This window comes from Populus alba, chromosome 19, assembly GCF_005239225.2.
Source record: "Populus alba chromosome 19, ASM523922v2, whole genome shotgun sequence".
NCBI lineage: Eukaryota > Viridiplantae > Streptophyta > Magnoliopsida > Malpighiales > Salicaceae > Populus > Populus alba.
In genome coordinates, this window is record NC_133302.1 from 10,089,058 (window position 1) to 10,111,091 (window position 22,034).

The 22,034-nt window shown below is 27.9% G+C and overlaps 1 protein-coding gene and 1 long non-coding RNA gene across 2 annotated transcripts; one reads left to right on the forward strand and one right to left on the reverse strand.

The window, feature by feature from the left end:
* The first annotated feature begins 10,300 nt into the window (after positions 1-10,300).
* On the forward strand, positions 10,301-11,337 carry LOC118027747 (uncharacterized). Its single transcript, XR_012168733.1, has 2 exons — positions 10,301-10,802; positions 10,876-11,337. It is a non-coding gene; the product is annotated as an uncharacterized lncRNA (long non-coding RNA).
* A 6,084-nt stretch (positions 11,338-17,421) lies between these two features.
* On the reverse strand, positions 17,422-17,999 carry LOC118027811 (blue copper protein 1a). Its single transcript, XM_035031304.1, has 2 exons — positions 17,837-17,999; positions 17,422-17,714 (listed from the first exon to the last, which is right to left on the reverse strand). The coding sequence occupies exons 1-2, from the start codon at positions 17,997-17,999 to the stop codon at positions 17,422-17,424; spliced, it is 456 nt and encodes a 151-aa protein (XP_034887195.1).
* Positions 18,000-22,034: the final 4,035 nt, after the last annotated feature.

Consider the following 22,034-nt stretch of genomic DNA (forward strand, 5'->3'; position numbering starts at 1 on the left):
ATACAACTAACAATTTGAAATGAGAAATAAGTAGCTACCAAAAGGTTTAGCATTTTGCATGCTAAAACACTTTTATAATCTCTCAATGTATTTTTTTTAATTAAGTACAAATATCCCCTCAACCTATCTTTTTTTATATCCATCCTAGGAATCCTTTTGGCTATTCCTAAATCATTCATTCCAAACTCCCTTCTAAGTTATGCTTTGACTTTAGAATTTATGAAAAGTCTTTTATAATAACAAACATATCATCCACTTACAATAATGAATACATAAAGGGGAAAAAAACCCTAGTCATACTTACTTCTACTATAACTATTACAAATTATAAAGGTACCAAACCACAATTGAGATGACTATTTAAGTACACATAATGACTTTCTTAGTAGGCACATATGATCTTCATTGCCATCAATCTTAAACCCTTTAATTGTTGCATATAAATATATCCATTCAATTCTCTATGTAGAAAAGTAGTTTTGACATCAAGTTGTTTTAATTTCAAGCTCATATAAGATTCAATGATAATAGAATTTTGATAGAACAATGCCTAACTTTAAAGAAAAATACCTCATTGAAGTCAACATCAACTACCTAATTATAGCCTTTTATAACCAACTAAGCTTTGTATCTAACATCTTTTAATTTTAAAAGACTATCATTTCTTTTGAAAATTCATTTAAAACTCACTGTTTTATTTCATTTTAAAGGCTTAGCAAGCTCCCATGTTTGATTTTTTCTATAAATATTTCATCTCTTTATATGTGATAACTAACTATTTATCAGAATCAACACTAGTAATTACATCTATATATAAAGAAGCCTCATTTATACATATATATTATTTAATAGATAATGCAAAAGCAACTATATTAGTATCATAAGACTAAGCAAAATTAGTATACATTGTTATTTTCTTCTTAATCCATGTTCCTCTTTCTTTGGTAATACCATATAGTACCTCACCCCCTATTATCAACTTGAATATCTTATACCTTTTTAGGAATATGTATTTGATCTGAATTATAGTGATCATAAATAATATTTTGCAAAAAGATTATAATCAATATTATCTAACTCCATTTACTTTAAGTTACTCTTATTGAAATAGAATTCATAACCACTAATTTCCTTGAATTGAATATTTTTATCTTATTAAAGGTAACTTCTGTAATAATAATAAATATTATTCCTTTAGGATAAAAAAAAAAAAAAACTAAAGCTTGTATCCATTCACTCCATATATTTAGCCTAAGAAAAAATAATTATGCTTTTGGTTGCATTTTCCATCATATATATAATAATAATAATAATAATAATAATAATAATAATAAATAAGTAGAACATATAAGAAATCTCAAATTAGAATAATCAGAAAGGCTACTAGACCTTAACTTTTCATGATTTTCAAACTCCAAAGTTGATGTAGAAGAATGATGAACCAAATAACAAGTTGTAGAAACAATTTTTGTCTAAAAATCCTTAGACAACCAACATTCAATAACATAATTTTTGCTCTTTTTAATAAAGTTTTATTCATCATTATATCTACTGGTGTCTATCTAACCATCCCATGTCTATTAATACTTTTTTTTCATATAAAACTCACCAATCTCTAATGAAAAAAAATACAAAACCATTATCTATCTTAAGTCGTTTCATCACTTTTCTTGTTTGTTTTTCAATTATGATCTTCATTTGCTTAAAATTATTAAATAATTAATGCATGTATTTAATAAAGTAAACCCAAATCTTGTTGAAGTATTCATAAATAAAAGTCATCATATATCTAATATCACATTTGAAAGAATATATATATATATAAAATTCAAAATACCCTTGGTTTTATGAACCACACCATCAAAGCAAACCTATTTGTATTTACTAAACTTTAAATAACTTGTACTTTGATAATTTAGTAAATTCTATTTACTCAACATACTCATTCCTTCCTCATTCATGTACTCTAGTCTCATATGCTATACTTGTTTACATATGAATTTGACATGTAGGATAAGGAAAGTATATCATCTCTAATAATTGTAACACCTTAGAAGATAGACATCCAATTTTCTTTTTATGATAATAAGTGCTTTTTGTTGACTCGTATAATTCTACCTTCAACAAAGTACTTGTACCTTTTATTATTAAGAGTACCTAAAGAAATTAGATTCTTCTTCATATTAGGAACATGTCTATCATTAATAAGTGTCCTATTTCATTATACATTTTAATATAAGCAATCTCGATTCCAATAACTATGATAGAAAATTATAACTCATTAAAACAATCTTATTACTAATAATCTCGTATATGTATAACTAACTCATATTGGGAGCAATATAAAATAAACAACATGTATAATTTATGTTTTTCCTTTTTCCATTTAGGATAGTTGGTCCTAAAGAGTCCTTTCCTTTTACAATAAAAATAGATCAAATTCATATTTCATGATTGGGATCTCCGACAATCAGTATTATTGCCTAAACCTCACTTTTTTGGTATACTATTGCTATAAATGCATCCCTTTAATTAATGTTAGAATTTTCACATAATTATTTCTCCATAAGATCTTTAGAAACTAAGAAAGACTTAACCTCCTTTAAAATTATGGCTTTTTTTTTTACTAAATAGAAACATAGTAGATAAAGAATATAACAATAATAGAGTTTGATCTTTATCATCAATTTCAACACCAACAAATAAAAATTAAAATAAATAAATTAAACTTATTAAGATGATATTTTATTAGTATAGCTTCTTTCATACACAACATTTATAAATGATGCTTCTAGTAGAGCTTGTTCATCAATGACTTGGTTATGTATAAGATTCCATCTTTTCCCATAAATCACATGTAGTCTTTTTAGCCATTTCTTCTCATTAAAATTCAATCTAATAATTAGAATTGGATCACTATAAAGGCTTTATCATCCACCTTACCTTTTTTTATCGTTCATCTATTATCATAGTCATTTTTTTATTATTTACATTTTAAAAACTTTATTTAAACCTTTTTAGGAAAGAGTTGTTCTCATCTCACATAGGCTAAAACTAGTGATTCATGAAGATATAGTGATTTATATAGATCAACCATAAACAACAAACTTAGAACATAACTATCAATTTATTGAGGATCACACATATAAATTTAGAGAATATCATAATACACACACGTGAGAGCGCGCACGCCTTTATATATATACAAAGAATAAAGTCTTAGAGAACTCTAAAATTCATGAAAGGACAATTTCATCTTATTGTTTTTTAGTTATTAACCATCAATTGAATCTATTATAAACATAATTATTATAATCTCTTTATGAAATGCAACCATTTTAATATCTTGAACATAACAAAAAGTAATGTCCTAGTTAGACTTTTAACTCCACAATGTAACAACGAACAACTAATAAAAGTTTATGTTGATATTTAAGAGTATAATAGAGATTGTTTTTTAAAGTGTTTTTGTTTGAAAATATATTAAAATGATATATTTTTTTAATTTTTAATATCAATATATCAAAAAAATCCAAAAATATTAAAAAATATATTAATTTAAAATAAAAAAATTCAAAATTTAATGAAATTGAAGTTGTACCACAACCCCAATCAGGATCTTAATTCATAAAATAAATCACTCTAATTAATTTATCGTTTACAATTTGCATTATTTTTATTTTTTTATCTCGAATAAATGACACACTGTCCTTCGAGCATCCTTCTTTCTTTGCACTTAAACTCAAATTCTAGACTTTTCTTCAATTGTTGATAAACCATAAGTTAATTCGTTGATCTACAAATTATGATGGGATTTGAATAGAATCATTTCATATTATTGAAATTTTTATGATTTTCACCACCATATTGAAAACCAAAATTTAAAAATAATCAACTCACTTATTACAATGGTGTATATATATATAAAAGAGAAGTCATTTTAGAGTTTATTTGGAAACATGGTTCCATGTAATTCTAAAAATTTTAAATTTTTTTAATTTAAAATGTATATTTATATTTTTTAAAATTATTTTGATATGTTATTAAAAATAAAATTTAAAAATAAAAAAAAAATAAAAAAAACTTTAAAAATCAATCGTTTCCCCCATTTCTTTCCACACACGCTATTAAATTCGTTCGGTGGCCATTGGTCAATTATGCAAGGAGACATGTAACTTTACCAGCATTGGACTTTGAGTGCTTAACGGGACATTAGTTGGACTTTTTGTCCCCTCCTTTGCTTTGGAAAAACTGAACCAAACTGTACTATCTTTCATTATCCTTCACGTGTTGAAATAATACATGTTTCTCAAGGATGTGTTGACATTGTGCTTTTGAATTTTTTAAAAAAAAATTAATTTTTTTTTTTTTTTTTAAATTAATATTTTTTTAAATATTTTTAGATAATTTTAATTTACTGATATCAAAAATTATTTTAAAAAAATAAAAAAAATATTATTTTAATGTGTTTTGGAATGAAAAACATTTTGAAAAACAACTGTTATCATTTCTAAACACACTATATCTAAGGGTGCAGTTTAACTATAATATATCCTGAGTTTACTTTTTAAAGTTTTCAATTTGAGTACTATAAATTTTAGAATTACTAGAGATTTATTTGATTGTTAACTTTAAAATCTTAATAATTAATAGAGATATGCGTAAATTAACCCTAATACCCACGGTTACCTACAAAATAATACATGCTTTCTATTTTCCCACACTTCACGTAAGACTTTGGGTTGCCAATTTTTGGGTACAATAGGAGTATATATTTCAACATCAACAAGACCATACCAAGATCCTCTTCAAAAACAAAATCATCCCACATGGAGGGACAAGTAATTTCATCTACTTGATAAGAATCCCACATGTTTCCTCTAAGAATAAGGTTGCCTAAATTTAGCACATGGAGAGGATCTTCACCCATAATATATAGTTTATCGAAACTAATTAATTAGTCCCCATAGTCTTAAAAACTATATATTCAATTATTGTGTTTTTGAATCCGCGTATAGCTTGATCATGAGTTTAGAGAAAAATATAAAAAAAGAACATCACGCGAGAAGGTTAATGAGAAAAGAAGACATTTTGTGGAGCAAAATATCACTAAATTAAGTATGATAATTATTGATTAAATGACTAATTAATTAGTTTATAAAACCTGGAGGGGCATATTTATGATTTAATTTGAAAAGAAAATGATATAATTTCAAGATTCAAACGTTGCTAGCAAGACTGCTGGAAACCTTATGATGGAAATGGACCCAGAAAGGATGAAGGGAATGAACCGAAGAAGCACAGAAGGGAGGGTCAAACGAGGAAGATCAATTTTCTGTCTTAAATAGTCAAACCGCATCTAACACCAATGATTTTTCTTTAATCAATCTACTTCTTTTTAGATTTTAGATCTCTAAAAAAAAAGCTAAAAATTAATATTAAAGAAAGCCTAATCAGTAATTAGCGCAGAGAGAGAGAGAGAGGTAGCATGCAATCATTGCTAACAAGCAGCCGCATGCAAAAGGGTATCTTTAATTTTTCATGTGAACGACCACAAAAATTAACTTTTCAGTAAGGATCCAAGCCCAGTTATATATTATAATCAGGCATTATTCAGGGCATTTAAGATTGTGTTTCAAATGGTTTTTTTTAAAAAAATATTTTTTTTTGTTTAAAATTATATTTTTGAATCATTTTAATTTGACGATTGTCAAAAATAAATTTTTTAAAATATTATTTTAATATATTTTCAAATAAAAAAAACACTTTAAAAAATAATAAATACCATATTTTCAAACACTTTTTTGGTCATGAAGAAGGTAAAAAGGAATCCTCGTCTTATTCTTTTTTTTTTTTGGGGTAAGGAACAGTCGATCAAAAATTAAATCAGTCAAATTAAACCCAAAAATTAAATCAGTCAGTCAAATTAAACCCAACTCTACTTGGAACAAACCCCAAATAGATGTATATAGCCGTAAGACTCATTCTGGGCCACCTGATTTTCAGCAATTAGACTCATTGATTTGGAAAATGAATTCCTTAATTTAACAAAAAATAAAAAACCCAACAAGGGAAAATCGAACAATCCAAAGCTTCATCATAGCCAAAATTTTGTTGGCTTTTCTAAAATACATTCATGCAGCGGAATTGATAAATTCATTTTAAAGAGTTTTTCTATAAAATATCATAGTCTTTATTTAAAAAAAAAATTACTTATTTAAGCATGAAAGAGTCTTCAAATTCACCAACAAAGATCTTTTGCAAATATCAGGTATCAACCACCAACCATCTTGGCTAAGTAAAATAATTTAGATTGTTGGAACCAAAAGATTAATTGATTATCCAACATATAAGTCTTGTTCTTAAGCTACTTGGATTTTTTAAAATATCATCAATAATGCCTTTTATGGGAACTTATAAAAAAAACCATTGATTGGTCTTCCAGAACTAGTTTATGAACATCCCTAATCACTGTCAAAGATAAATAATCAAATTATTCCTAGAATGGAACATATCATGGATCTTCTTATAGTTGTTAGAACATTTATTTTATTAGAGCTTCAACAATTCTTCAATAAAAAGTAGGAAAAGCTATGTAGTAATTTGATCGTTCTAAGTCAGAGTATGATTTCTTCTACGTATCCATTGGTTTAATGAGACAAGCAAATTTGGGTTTGGCGTTTGCCAACTTCATGAATGTAGTTAGTGCCTCAAGATTTTAGAAAGCTTTCAACAAATGCTAGCGGAATATTGGTTTAAATCATAAAACATATGATTTCTATTTGGCAACCGCCCATAAGACATTTACTAGAGAAACTCTATTATCTCCTCACTTAAAACTAAAATAATGATCTCAACAGAAATATCATTGAATTGATTATACTTTAAAGGATAAAAAAAATATACCATTTGTCAAAGAGTAAGAATGTAAGTTCTTATATATTAATTAAATTATTCATAGTAATAATATATTCTCTTCTATAGATGATATCTAGGGAAATAACCTCACAACCTTATAAGAATGGGATAAAATTAGTCTTCCTAGTATAATTACACAATTTACCTTTGAAGAAATCAAAGTCTTTTTAGTATGATTATATAATTTACCTTAAAAGGGATTGATATGATCTTCCTAGTGCGATTGCACAATTCTCCGATAATAAGACTGATACGACATCTCTTCAGGGCAGTAGCCCCATAACCTTCCAAGGATATGATGGACTTAGTCTTTTTAGTGTGATTGCATAATTTATCTTATAAGGGATTGATATATTTCTTCAATGATGGGATTGATATGACATCTCTATGGGGAAAAAGCTCCACAACCTTTCAAGGATGGGATAAACTCAGTCTCCCTAGTGAGATTATATAATTTACCTTAGAATGGATCAAAGTCTCCTTAGTATGATTGCATAATTTACTTTGGAAGAAATTAACATGGTTTCTCTAGTGCAATTGCATATTTCTCCAAGGATGAGATTAACATAACATCTATTTAGGACAATAGCCCCATACACATTTCAAGGATGAGTTGAACTCAGTATTTCTAGTTAAATTGCACAATTTACCTTAAAAGGGATTAAAGTCTTCCTAGTATAATTACACAATTTACCTTGAAAGGGATCAAAATTATATATCCAACATATAGACTTATTCTTAAGTCACATGATTTTTTTAAGATATTATCAATAAGTATTTTTCAAAAGCACAATTTCACACATATAGGACATGCCACGAGTAATCAAACCCATTATAGTTTAATAGACTTTTTATGAAATTTAGTTATGATTTAGAATTACATTTCTTTTATGTTCTAAAATGCTGATTAAATTATATTTTAGAAAATAATAATTGTTTTCAAAAAATTTAAAACCTTTCTATATAAAAAAACATTTATTTATAAATTTTTCAAAAGTATGGTAGAAATGCCCAAGTATATAGTTATTAAATTCAGCTAGACCCAACAGATTAATCTAAAAAACTAGTGTTTTTATTTTTTATTTTTTATTTTAACTCGGTCAATTCTAGTTGACTTGATCTAATTTGATCGAGACTTGATGAATTAGCTAAAAAAATTTAAAAAATAAAAATAATATTATTTTAGATAAAAATATATATACTAGTTGAATTAATAACCTATAAATTAATAAAAAAACCTCTGTACCTGAGCTTTTTTCAAGTATGTGAAAATTATGGCTCCAAGCCTTGGCCGCATATATTTAAGTTAAATGGTGTCTTGATGCTCAACTTTGAAACCAGAATTCTGACACTTTTGCTGTGGGTACCAAAATCTTGACCTTTTCTGTCCATTTCCTTGAAAATGAATGCGAAAAGATTCATGATTCTTGGGAAAGGTTAAACCAGTTGGTTCGATTCAAGCTTGAAAAGCAACCAATTAGAGAGAATTACAAGGCCATGTTTGGAGAAGAAATGACAATTCTTATCGAAAAGATGCAAGCCCAAGTGGGATCAAAAGTATTTGGAGCTTTATGACTCACATGAACGTGATGCTATCGTCGCAAGGGAAGCTTTTGGACAAGCTGAAGCTAACTAAAAGGCTCTTGTTGAGATTTTTGTCAGTCGAAAATCAAGTCATATTGTGCTCATCAAATAGGCTTATCATGAAAGATTTAGAAGGCATTTGGACCCATATATTATCAATCTTCAGCCACCCATCCATACCAAAAGGGAAGCTTGTTCAATGTTAAAAGGTTACCAAGTAATAAATACCGGATTCAATAATATACGTAGCATTTTCTGTATGTGTTATTTGAATATTTTATAAAAGATGATAGTAAAAGGAAGGCATCTATTGGCAATGCAACATGCTAATGGAGATTCCATGCCATTTCTCAAGATAATTATTATCCTAGAAGAATGATTATAATCAGTGTTCAATCTATATCTTAAAATATATTATTAGTATGCAATATTTCTCTATATGTATAAATGTCTATGCAACACATGCATTAAAAATCAAAAAAATATAAGCACATAATTTTTAGAAATATAACTTAACTGATCAAGTTTTAAATTTACTTTCTAAAAATTACTAATTCAAGTCCTCTAAACTTCAGGATCACTAGAGGCTTACATAATCGTTAATTTTAGAGTTCATGAGAATAATCGAGATAAAAACAAGCTGACCCGGAAGCATGCCTAAAGATTAAGAAAGCTGTGCTCATGAAAGGAGGAATAATGTGTCATCCACGTAGAAGGAAATCTTCGACAGCTGAAAGAAAACAGAAAGACACCAACCAACATAACACGTCAAAGCATCCAAAAAGGAAATATTCCTCTTCAAGAGTTAACCCAGAAGAAACCTCTTGGACCATACCTTATAGAATTTTCATATAAAAGAGAACAGGGAAAGACGCATCCTTCTCGAAAACAACTGTGTTTTTTCTTTCAAACATTTTTAGAGTGTATTTTAAAATATAATAATAATTGTTTTTTAAAATATTTTTTATTTAGAAATATATCAAAATAATATTTTTTATTTTTAAAAAATTAATTTTAACATCAACATATCAAAACGATTTGAAAATAAAAAAAAAATATTAATTTTGAATTATAAAAAAAAATATTTTTTAAAAATATTTTTAAAATAAAAAAACAAAAAATATTTTATAAACAAAAGAAGTAAGCATTGAATAAAAATCATGGCTGGAGCTAACGTCAAGCCCTCTTACGAGGATTCTGAACCCTATTGCAAGTGGAGAATAGAAGATGGACGGGACACTCTTGAGATTCATCTCCATGGTAACAAGATTTTCATCAAATTCTACATTAAATGTTGTCTGAAATAGTAAGATCTCTTCATGGAAATCTCTTGTCCAATGTTACAGTTAAGGAAGCTGAGATGGCTATGATACAAGAGATAGCAAAAGTATGTAGAGGTGGGTCATCCTAAATTATACTCCATAATATAAAATTTCCCATTTTCCTGGCAGTGATTTTATCACAATAAATTCAAAAGCAACAAATTATCTAATAAATTATAAAATTAGTAATCAATAATAATTTGTATTGTTCATTCTATATGCATAATCTTGGCATTTTGAACTATGACATTTCATTATTATTATATGGTTTTGGTTCAATCATTGGACCAACCGAGACCATTTCCTTATAATTAGTCCTCCATTAAATCACCTGGTTTCTTCAGCAGTGAGTTACCCTTTGATCTCACTAGAGTTTTTGAAGCATGTTCTCCAAATTCTCGTCAATAAACAAATGATGACAGACTTGAGAGGCTTTTGTTTGTTTCTTGTTTCTTTTTCTTTTTTATGACAGAGACTTGAAAGACTTCTCTAATATTCCAATCAAGCTTCATGGCTTGAACAGTAATCAATCATCTAGATATAGTCGTCCATTTTGTGTAGATTCCGACCTCCTAAATTAGTTTTTGCACATGGTGAGTCAAAACAAATATTAAGAAAAGGAAAAGAGAAATACAAGCAAACGTATACCCAAAGAAAATTAAAGGAAATCATTTCCTTTGAAACAGAAAAAAGAATTCATTCTTCTCCAAGATGAAACTCAAAAGGAACCTCCAATTTGTTTCTCATGCATGTGTCTCAAAACCAATGTATAAATAACAGCTCATTTCATTTAGTCAATCAAGAATCCACTTCTTCATCAATCTCCTTGATTCAAGAATAACCCTAGAGAAAGCCAAAGAAGCCCTCAGATGGAAACCAAGGTTGAAGAAGCCCTGAACCTCTCTTATGATGATTTTGAGCCCTTTTGCAAGTGGACAAGAGAGGAAGGACATGACAAACTCGAGGTCCATGTACAAGGTACTTCATTTAGTTGAACAGAACTTATATTTACAATCCTTTTATTTATTTATTTATTTGTCTGTTTCCATAGATTTCAAAATGGAACACATGAGCGTCCAAATAGAGGAACCTGGTGTTGTGACAATTACTGGAGAGAGACCTCTCGATGACACTCGCCGGAGCCGGTTTCGTAAACAAATCAGAATTCCGAAGGATAGTAAAACAGATGAAATTCAAGCAAACCTTTACGGGGATGTTCTTCATGTAGTTGTGCCTAGGAAAACTCCTGCACTTCCTGCCACAAAAAGCTGCACCAAAACTAGTACAATAACTGCATCTATGCCATCAAATTATTTGTTTGGCTTAATAAAGAGTGTAATTTCGAGGCTAGAAATGAACACCATGTTAGCTCTACCAGTTGCAGGAGTGCTTGCTGTGGTGGTGGCTTTCGTAGGTTATGCTTACAAATATTGTCACTGTGGAGATGCTGAAAGCTAATTGTTCCATATTGCATTATTGAAATATACTTCTAACCCAGATTCTGCATTTTTTATTTGAATTTGAAATAATATTAATGATGCCGGTCCTTTGTTTTTCCACTATTAGAAATTGGGAAAAAACAGTGAAACGCCGATGGAAAACATTTCCTCGCTAATTTCAGATGGAAATTGTGATGATGAATTTCTTTCTGCAGTTTCCTACAAAATAAAAATGATTTGCATCTTTTCGGTTACCTGACGGAGTAAAAAAATAAAAAAATTAATTAAAAATTATTCGACAATTCTAGCGGTAATTTTACACGCCATCATTTATCGACAAAATTTTCAATGGAATATTTCCATCAGTAAATGTAAATAAGTACCAATAATTCCTCCCTTCATTCTTCTTCTTCCTCCTTCTGCCAAAAAAAACTGCCAACACCCCCCCATTTATTACAAAGCTGACCATCCCAACCTGCCAGCATCGATCTATATCTATTGGTATCTATATCTATTGGTAGTATCATCACCAATCATTGATTTTTTTGTGAAGCTTCAACAACCATCCATTTTTTGTAACCCATTAATGTTTTAGTTTAATTTATTGAGTTGTTTTTTAAGTTTGTTTATATATTTAAGTGTTTTACAGCTTTTACCTAGTTAACTTTATTGTATTAATAAATAATTTGTATGCTAGGATTTGTTTGAGATTTGAAGAAAATTGAATTTTGTTGTCATTTGATGAAATTGAGTTTGATTATGTAATACATACATGTTACATTAATTGAATAAAGGATAGGTTGTTTTAATATCTTTCAATCATATTTTGTCAATTTTATTGTTAAGTTGGAAGTTTAGGGAAAATTGATTTTTTATAGAATTGATTAATATTATTCTATAAAGATTTTGTAATTTAGCAATGAATGATCATTCTTATATGTATCGAGATTCAGCTGAAAGGTTGTATAGGCAAGATTATCTTTAAGATGTTGAAGGTTTTATTAATTTTTAATTTTATACTCTCTAAATCAAATAATATTAGTGCAAATGAAATGAGATGCCCATGTGTGAAGTGTAAGAATAAAATGTTTCACCATAAAGATATTGTGATGATACATCTATTTAAAAAAGGGTTTTTTAAAGAAATATTTATGTTGGTATACATACAGAGAAACCCATGTTCCTTACAAAACTTTATTAGAAAAGATGACTAACTCAACTTCTAGTTCTAGTAATATATAGTGGTTTACAAATGATATTAGTAATTCTTATACGAGTATCATGATGGATAAAATAAGAATAAATCATGGTTATTCAAGTGAAGGTTCATGTAACATCATTTTAAAAGAAAAACCAAGTGTAGATGCAACTAGGGTTTTTGAACTTTTGAAAGATTTCATTGAACTATTATAAGATGGGTGCACAACTAATAGTAAATTATTGGCGATTGCATAAGTGCTTATATCACGCCAGATTATGGTTTTAATAAGGCCAATTATGATAACATCATTGAATAGGCTAAAAGAGAATTTTTATGTTATGAACTCTATAATGAAACCTCTTGATGTAAGATTCCAAAAAAATTAATATGTGTCCAAATTTTTGCATGGTTTTAAGAAGTGTTTATTATCAAGCCAGATTATAGTTTTAATAAGGCCAGTTATAATAGCATCATTTAATAGGCTAAAAGCATGTAAACTTATGGGAATAAGCTAAAAGAGAACTTTTATGCTATGAACTTCATAATGAAACTCTTTGGCGTAAGTTTCTAAAAAAATTAATATGTGTCCAAACTTTTACATGTTGTACTACAATGAATATGCAAACTTTATCGATTGCAAATCATGTCAGCATGCTTGGTATAAACCCAATAACAATAGAGGAAGGACATTTGTCACCTACAAAAAATTAAGATACTTTCCAATTACTACTAGGTTATAAATGTTATTTATGTCTCTAAAGACCACTAAGCACATGTCATGATATCATTCATATGATGTAGTGAATGAAATCATGATGTACCCTTTTGATGGTGAAGTTTATAAGCTATTTAATTAATAGTGTACATCCTCAGTTTTCAATGGAACTATGGAACATATGTCCTGGCCTGTGTATAGATGGATACAATCAATTTAGATCCCTTACTACACCCGAATTTTATTGGTAGGTCATACTAAAAGTTTACAACTTGCTCTGAGGGATGTGTATGAAGCTAAAATTCATGTTCTTGAATGTAGTTACACCTAGCCTTTACAATCCTGGTAGGAATATAGATTTTGGTCTTCAACCATTGATTAATAAGTTGAATCAATTATGGTCATGTTTTTGACATATGATGTTTCAAAAAAACAAAATATTTAGATGAAGACAATAATGATGTGAATTATAAATGATTTTCTTGTGTATGGGATGATTTTGGGTTGGAGCACACATGAAAAATTATCTTATCCATATTGTATGGAAAATAATAAAGCCTTTACATTAATGAATGGTGGAAGATTGTTTTTTTATTTTTTTTTATTTTTTTTATTTTTTTATTGCCACTAGAGGTTTTTACCAAGTTATCATTGATACATAAACAATAAAAATAACGTCTTAAAAAGTAAAGCTGAAAAAGATGTTGTGCTTCTAATACTGTAAAGTAAAGAATTATATGATATAGTTTCACAATATAATGATATTGTAATTGACTTTCATTATGATAAGTAGAAGTTTTCTGGTTTTGACATGACCCATAATTTGGTAAAATAAATTATATTTTAAGATCTTCCTTATTGGAAGACAAATGCCACCCGTTATAATTTGAATATCATGCATATTGAGAAAAATATGTTTGCCAACATTTTGAACATGATTATGGATGTGAAAGGGAAACCTAATGACAATATAAAAGCTAGAATGGATCTAGCTTTGTATTGTGACCATCAACATATGAAGTTATTTAATGATGGGTTACATGTTGTAAAGGCCAAAACCACCTTCACTTTAGACAATAATGCACAATTTGTTTTGTCTATAAATGGCTTTAAAGTCTTTAATTTCTTAAGATATATGCTTCAAACATAGCTAGATTGGTGAATTTAGATAAATATAGATTGTATAGAATGAAAATTCATGACTACCATGTGTTTATGAAATACTTATTCTAATTTGTTATAGGGATTTATTGCCAAAAGAAATATAAAATGTATTGACAAAGATTAATCACTTTTTTAGAGATATGTTCTCGAGTAAGTTGCATACCCATCATATGAAGCAACTTGAAACAAACATCATTGAGACATATGGATATATCTATTTGAGAGGTTAGTGATTACATGCATATTCCCATGAATTTAATGTATGAGGAAAAAGTTAAGGGTTTATGCAGTATAAATGGATATATCTATTTGAGAGGTTAGGAATTTTATGCATCATAAGTAATTGTCGATTGTTTTTTTTTTATTTTTTATATATAAACATTTAGTTATTCATCTATAATTACTTTCATACAAATACCTATTTAACCTTATAAAAATGGTTAAAAACAAAACACATGTTGAAGCTTCGATAAATGAGGCTTATATTATTAAAGAGATTTCAATATTTACTTTGTATTATTTTGAGTTGCCCGTTCTAAGACATAATGATAGTGATGAATTGCTTTGTAGTGAGAATTTGTCAATATTTTGCATCCTAGATGACCATTATTAAAGAATACAATGAGTAAAAGATACTTGACAGACATCAAATTCATACAAACACATAATTATATGCTATTCAACTGCAATGAATAATTGAGACATTTTTCGTAGTAAGTTAATTTTACAATTATATAGTTTTGAATAATTTTCGCTTATATTCTCTTATAAACTCAATTTAATAACTTCTTATAGGCAACATCATCAATTATTGTTACCCAAAATCCCAAATGCAATTAAAACTCAAGTTTTTTAATTACAAGATGAATAATTTATCACGTGGTTTAAAACAAACACATGCCAGTATTTAATAATTCACAACTCATAAGAAAATATTTATTTATGTTTTGACCTAGACCATTAATGGTTATTAATTAACTTTAAACAAGTTTTCAACATGGGAGGCAATGTTAGTAGGCTGAAATTCATATCTGTAGATCTTGAAAGAGAGTTCTAGTGTTATTAATTATGGGTATTTCATCAATGTATATGTTTTTCATACCAAAGACTATTGTGATGGTAGAAAGACATAATAGTGGATGAAATTTGTGTAAAAGGGTTCAACTTCTAATAAATTTTAAGTTGATTATTATAGCAGGTTACTAGAGGTTATTGAATCACGATATCATAATGAGCAAGATACATTTGTTTATTGGTATGATATCGATAGAGAAATTAAAGTAGATCCTTATCATGATATGCTCAAAAAAAAAAAAAAAAAAGGTTGACATTGCAATATCAACAATGTTTTTATTTTGATTTTGCCCTTCATTCTAAAAAAATCATTTGTATTTGGCCATAAAATCCCAAAAAAAACCTATAAAATCCTCCCAAAAACCACAAAATAATAAAAACATTTTGCGTACTCTTTAAAAAACGAACTAAAACTAGTTGTTTTGATCCAATTTCTAGTTAGGTATGATTCTATATATATATATATATATATATATATATATATATATATATATATATATATATATATAGTTTGGTTGGTTTTTTTTAATAAAAAATTGAACTAAAAACTCTCACCACTAATTCTTCCTTTCAAATTTACTTGTTCACATTGTCTATAGTCATTTTTTTTTTTTATGGTCCCTAAAGATTTTTATTGTTTCATAATTTTCAAGTTATATTGACATGGTTATGGTTTTGTGTTGAGATTTGTTTTTATTTAAATGTTTTTTACATATTTAATGTGTCATATAATATTTCAATGTTAAATTAAAGCTTTACTTGACAAAATAGAATTTTAGGGTATTGTTAAATGAAAATTTGAAAAAAACAAGGATCAAAATTAATAATAATAAAAAAATAGAGGTGCTTTATAACAAGTCATGAAAAACATCAATATTTTGGTCTCTCAAAATTAAAATTATACATAATTGGTCTATGTTGTTTAAGGTTTTACATTTCAATCTAAAATTTAATTTTTTTTCATGTTTCAATCTGAGAATGTTTAAAAAGAAGAGAGAAAGTCATTGACAAAAAATTGAGGAGAGAGAAAGTGTTTGACTAGTCATATTTTATCCATAAAAAAGCCAAAATTGTTGTGAAAGAGTTGGTCTTCAAGATGAGAGTTTAATAGAGATTGTTTTGATTTTTAAATTGAAAAAGTTGAATGGACTTGAGAATCTAATTTTGCTTCGGTTTAATTTTAAGTTTTTAAAGTAATTAGAGGGTTTTATGATTGTAATGTTTTTATCAAGGTTAATAGGATTTTTTAAAGATATTTTTAGATTAAAATAAAAAAAGCTAAAAAAATAGTTTTTTTTAGGTTTTAGAGCTCAAACCCTTTTTGTTTGTTTGTTTGTTTTTTTTTATCCCTAGAGACAATTGAAAAATATTAAAGCAAATGACATGTTATCCAACAAAATGAACAATGTGGTTTGCTAAAAAAAAAAAGAAAACCAGGTGTGCGGGCAACTTTGCTTTTTCAATTTTAGTGAAGCACATATGCTGGTGTGCGTAAGAACGCTTGACCTCTTTATTTTTCTTTCTTATATTAACATTAATAGATTTTTTTAATTTAAGTTTTGATTAATACTTGATGATACAAGGCATCGAAGATTCAGATAGATAGGGTTAAGGGAAGAGAGTCCTCACAAAATTCACAATAATTCTGATCAATCTCTTCGTACATCCAAAGGTTACTATTAATGTTCATTTGAAGGGATATGCATAGGCCATCTTTCTGGATTCTGTAGAAATAAAGAGCTCCTGTAATCATAATTCTAGATCATAGTGGGTACAGATGAACATTAATATCTTCGATTAATTAAACAAATAAATAAATTTGTTGCTTGCTGTGTGCGATTGTGTGTGCATGTCATGCCCTCACATTGGGCTGCGTGCATCTGTAATTTATGAAACTAAGGCTTGACTATGCTGCATTTCCAGGATAGTCAAAATGCCCCATACTCATGAAACCTTAATTATTTCTTTGCTTGAAAATAGAAATTACATCATATCAGTGCTAAATCATGCCGCGATCATCACCACGACAGCCACCGCTGCCGCAAAAATCTGATAGCCGGAAGCAGCAAGTCCATAAGCAGCATTAGGTTCTGGAGTTTCAGCCTCTACATTGATGACTAGCTTCTGGCCAAGCTCAGAACAATGTTTGCCATAGCCACATATACACCACTTCTTTCCTGGGCTGGTTAGTGTTATTATGTCGTTTCCGCTGGCCATGGGTTCTCCTGTTGCTGCACGGTCCTTAAAGCCGGCGCCGTCCACCTTGAAGAGATTGTGTGGTGGCGTGTAGTTGAACACTGCAAATTTTTTGCAAAAGATCAATAGCATCAAAACTCCCTCCTTTTTCTTCAAAGACATAGCAAACTAAGGACAAAAAACAAAGAAAATAAAATGCACTTTATTGTATTGATAAATTTACCTAGTGTATCACCAACATGAAATACTTTGCCACTAGCCCAAGTTGTGCAGTTAAAATTGACGGTCCACCCTTGGTCATCACCAACAACGTGCTCGGCTGCCATGGTGAGCGTGGGAAGAAAAATCGTGACAAGGGCCAGGGCAATAAGCTGATAAGAAGCCATTGGAGATTAGTTAATTAATATAATTGCTAAGCTACAATGCGTGATCTCTAATGTGAGCTCCAACGTGGGTCTAGTGGAGGGAAACATATAGGCCTTTGGAAATGCATAGAAAATCCCGACGTAATACCACCGGCGACGGTCGGCACTAGAAACAACTTTGGGTTATACGTACTAGGCACCAAAAGGTTAGAAATGGTTCGTCGTGTATGCATGGTGTGCAGAAACTGGCCAGAAAATGGAGATTACAAGCTAAATAAAGTACTTCTGGACTTGTTTATGGTAATATTAGAATGTTTTGTGTATGTCTTATTCATCTTCTTCTAGATGGTTTTGATATGATCAAAACCAAGAAATTTTCACCTGTTGACGAGGTCTAGATTAGCTGTCGTAGAGGATGATATCTGTCTCCAAGGAGGTATCTTTTCTTTCTTTCTCCGTCACAAACTTGTTTTTTGTGCATAGAGAATTGAAAATTGTGTGCTTTCATGTCTCTAATTTGGTTAAAAATAAACTTTATATATCGGAATTAAACAATTAATGAAAGTAATATTCCTTATAATTCAAATTTTAAATGATTTGGTGCCTTGAAAAGAAGTATACCTTATGCCTATCATATCAATCTCCTAAATTTTTTTTGTACATTAGTATATATTAAACAATTTGGGAGAAAAAGAAGCATCTTCGGATTATATATGACAATCCCAATCTGTATATTAAGAGCATATTTATTTTTATATTTGAAAAGATTTTTTTGAAAAAAAATAGTTTTTTTTAATTTTTTTTTCTTTATTTAAATTATTTTTTTATATTTTAAATTATTTTAATACATGGATATAAAAATAAATTAAATTTTAAATAAATACAGTCAAAGCTTATATAAATATTAAGGATGATCATTTTTAGTTCGGTTCAGTTTTTATATAAAAAAAGCAACCAAACAAATTTTTTTTAAAAAACAACCGAAACCGGTTTGGCTTGGTTTTGGCTCGTTTTTTCCGGTTTGGCTCATTTTTTTTTGTTTTTTTCTTTTCCTTAGGAGCATATGACATACACTTCTATTTCTTTTTATTAAGCATATGATAAGTTGCTTAAGGCAATAAGCGATTTTTCACCCGCTGTTCCTAAAATTTGGTTATTGTTGTGGTGGCTAAAAAATTAAAGGGAAGAGCTATTTGGCCTGAATTAGAGTTTTTAATGTTCAAAATATTAGGTGACGATTCCATATATTTTTTTACTGATAAAAAAAAAGAATTTTTTGCTCTTTCTATTAATCACCAAAAAATTTCGATCCAGGAAGATGATTATTACGACGCCACATATATAAGACAACATGCAACAATGTCTACAAATTGCTTTTCATATAAACTTGTTAAAATAATCAAAACAAAAGGAATAAATATACCATACAAGATTGTAAAACTACATGCATAAACTAAACAAAAAAAACATGCAAAGGATAAACTCTTACGATTGTAAACCAAAATAATTAGATGAGTGAGTATGGATGTTTATTTTATCACGGAGGAACGATAGAAAAGGTAAAATACATACATACATTGAAAAAAAGACCTTTATCCAGAAGTAAAAAAAAAAAAAACGATGTTTAATTTTTAGCCAATTAAATATGGAAGGAAAAAATACGGTAAAAAAATTAAAAACAAACTACCATGAACTAACCCGAGCTAGCATGATAGATATATAATTTGGACATTAAGGGGTAAGCTAGGCTAGATTAACTTGACACATCTGCATCTTAAGTTATGAGATCGAGATAATTCGACATAAAAAGAAATTGAAGAAAACCACAAAATTATTTTTTATTTTTTTTAAAAAAATATTGAACGATAGTATCAGAAAAGAAAATAAAACAAAAAAATAGATGTTAACCCCTATTAACTCTTCAAACTCGTGACTTAGATCATTAGACCAGAAGCACTATACATTAAAAATCATGACGCTTAAATCCTAGGAAATGAAACGTTGAAGAATGAAATAAAAACAATTATGCAATAAAATCCAAAATAAAAAATAAATAAATGGAAGGAAAATAACAAATTTTCAATTTGATAATTAAATTGAAAATAATAAAAACATTAAATAAAGGGAAAAAAAATCAAAAGAATAAGGACCAAGATGAAAAAAAATACACTATAAACTTGGATTGAAATGTGAAATTAAAAATAATAAAACTTTTATAAAAGAATCAATGAAAAAAATAAAAATCAAAAGAATAAGGATCAAATTGAAAACATTAATAAATGATAAAAAAAAAACATGTAGAATTTTTTATCATGTTTTTTTTCATAGAAAAATCTTTAAATGTAAATCAAAACTTATAATAACATCTAATTAAATAAATCAAGAACCATTTATGTAAATAAATGAAAAAAAAATGTTATTAATGAAATATAAAAATGAAAGTGGAAAAAATAAAGATATATATATATATATATATATATATATATATATTAAGATATTTAATATCGCAACATGGGTCATTTACCCAGTTGTGTTTAATGAATTTGTTTATTAGAATTAATTTGTAATAGAAATCAACACACATATAAAATTCATTGAATAAATAAAAGGAAAAAAAATATTATACAAGACTATACATATTAATAATAATATAAAAATAAATTTAATCTATGGAAAAAATAAAAAAATTACAAACTAACACTTAAAAACTTAAGCACATTTAATGTAATTAAAAATAATCATTATTTAAAAAATACTAAACAAGCAAAAAAAATATCATAGAGAAAGGGGTATTAATTAAAATATAAGCTTAAAAATTATTTTAAAAATATATAAAAAAATGGTACTAATTATAAAAATTAAAATTAAAAATTAAAAAAAGAAGACTAGGTGTTGTTAGGTCTGGTAAGCCAGGTCAAGTGCCTGGACCATCAAGAAAGGGTTCGTGCGAAGTCTTGCAATATCAGGCCCATGCACATGGGCTATTAATTATTTTTTAAAGTTGTCTAGAGTTCCTAAGATTCTGGCACCAGAAAAATAGGTTTCCTTTTTGTTTTCACCCAAAAATTCATTTGCAACCTATTTCTCATCCAAAAATCTAGAAAGCACAGTAGAAGCCTAGTTAAATCAATTCATGACCTTCAAAAAACACAAAAAACTATCTCAAAATCCAAAATAAACCTTAAATTAAAAATCTTCCGAGCTCAAATCTATTTGTTAGGCACTTTTGAGGTAAAAAAAAACCTAATTTGAACTCCCCTCATCGTATGGAAGTATTTGACACAAAAATATATTGTTTTGATGACCAAAATCATCATCAATGACAACTTTCTTTTTCTATGCTAGAATCCAGTGAGTCAACTCTCTTCTCCCACCAATAAAATACTGGAAAAAAAAAATTGGTACCAAAATTGAATTCTTAAAAATTAAAAGGACTAATTACCTAATAGTTAAAAAATATAGGGGGCTAAAATAAACTTTTCAAACAAATCTCTAAGTCACCACCTATTTTACTTGATTTTTTCAATTTAATCATTTGTCTTTCATTTAACCCTCCCTCCCAAAATAATATGCTATTGAGTGCTAATTTAGGGTCAAAATAGCTTAATTGTGCAAAATAAAAGTTTAAAGATTAGATTAAAAAAAAAATTAAAAAAAAAAACCGCATTACACTAGTCCACTATGCAACCCCCCCCTCATTTTAGTATATTTGTTATAACAAATGCATTTTGAATAAATTAGATGCTCGAGGAAAGTATAGCGTTCATACATGTTAAACTAATATTATAAATCATATCAAACTAAACAATATAAAAAATTATAAAGATTGTAGTATACATACTAAGCATATATTCAAAGATATAAAAGAGATTTAAAAAGCAATCCTAGCATGTATACTAATGTATTAGATTAAATAAAACTAAAGAAAAATACTTATATATTGAAACGCTTTAAATCCTTGATATTTAAGACTTTATTGCTCTTAACTTTGTATTAAAATTTTTTGAAATTCTAATAACACTATATTATTTATATATTATTTAGATACACTTTTCA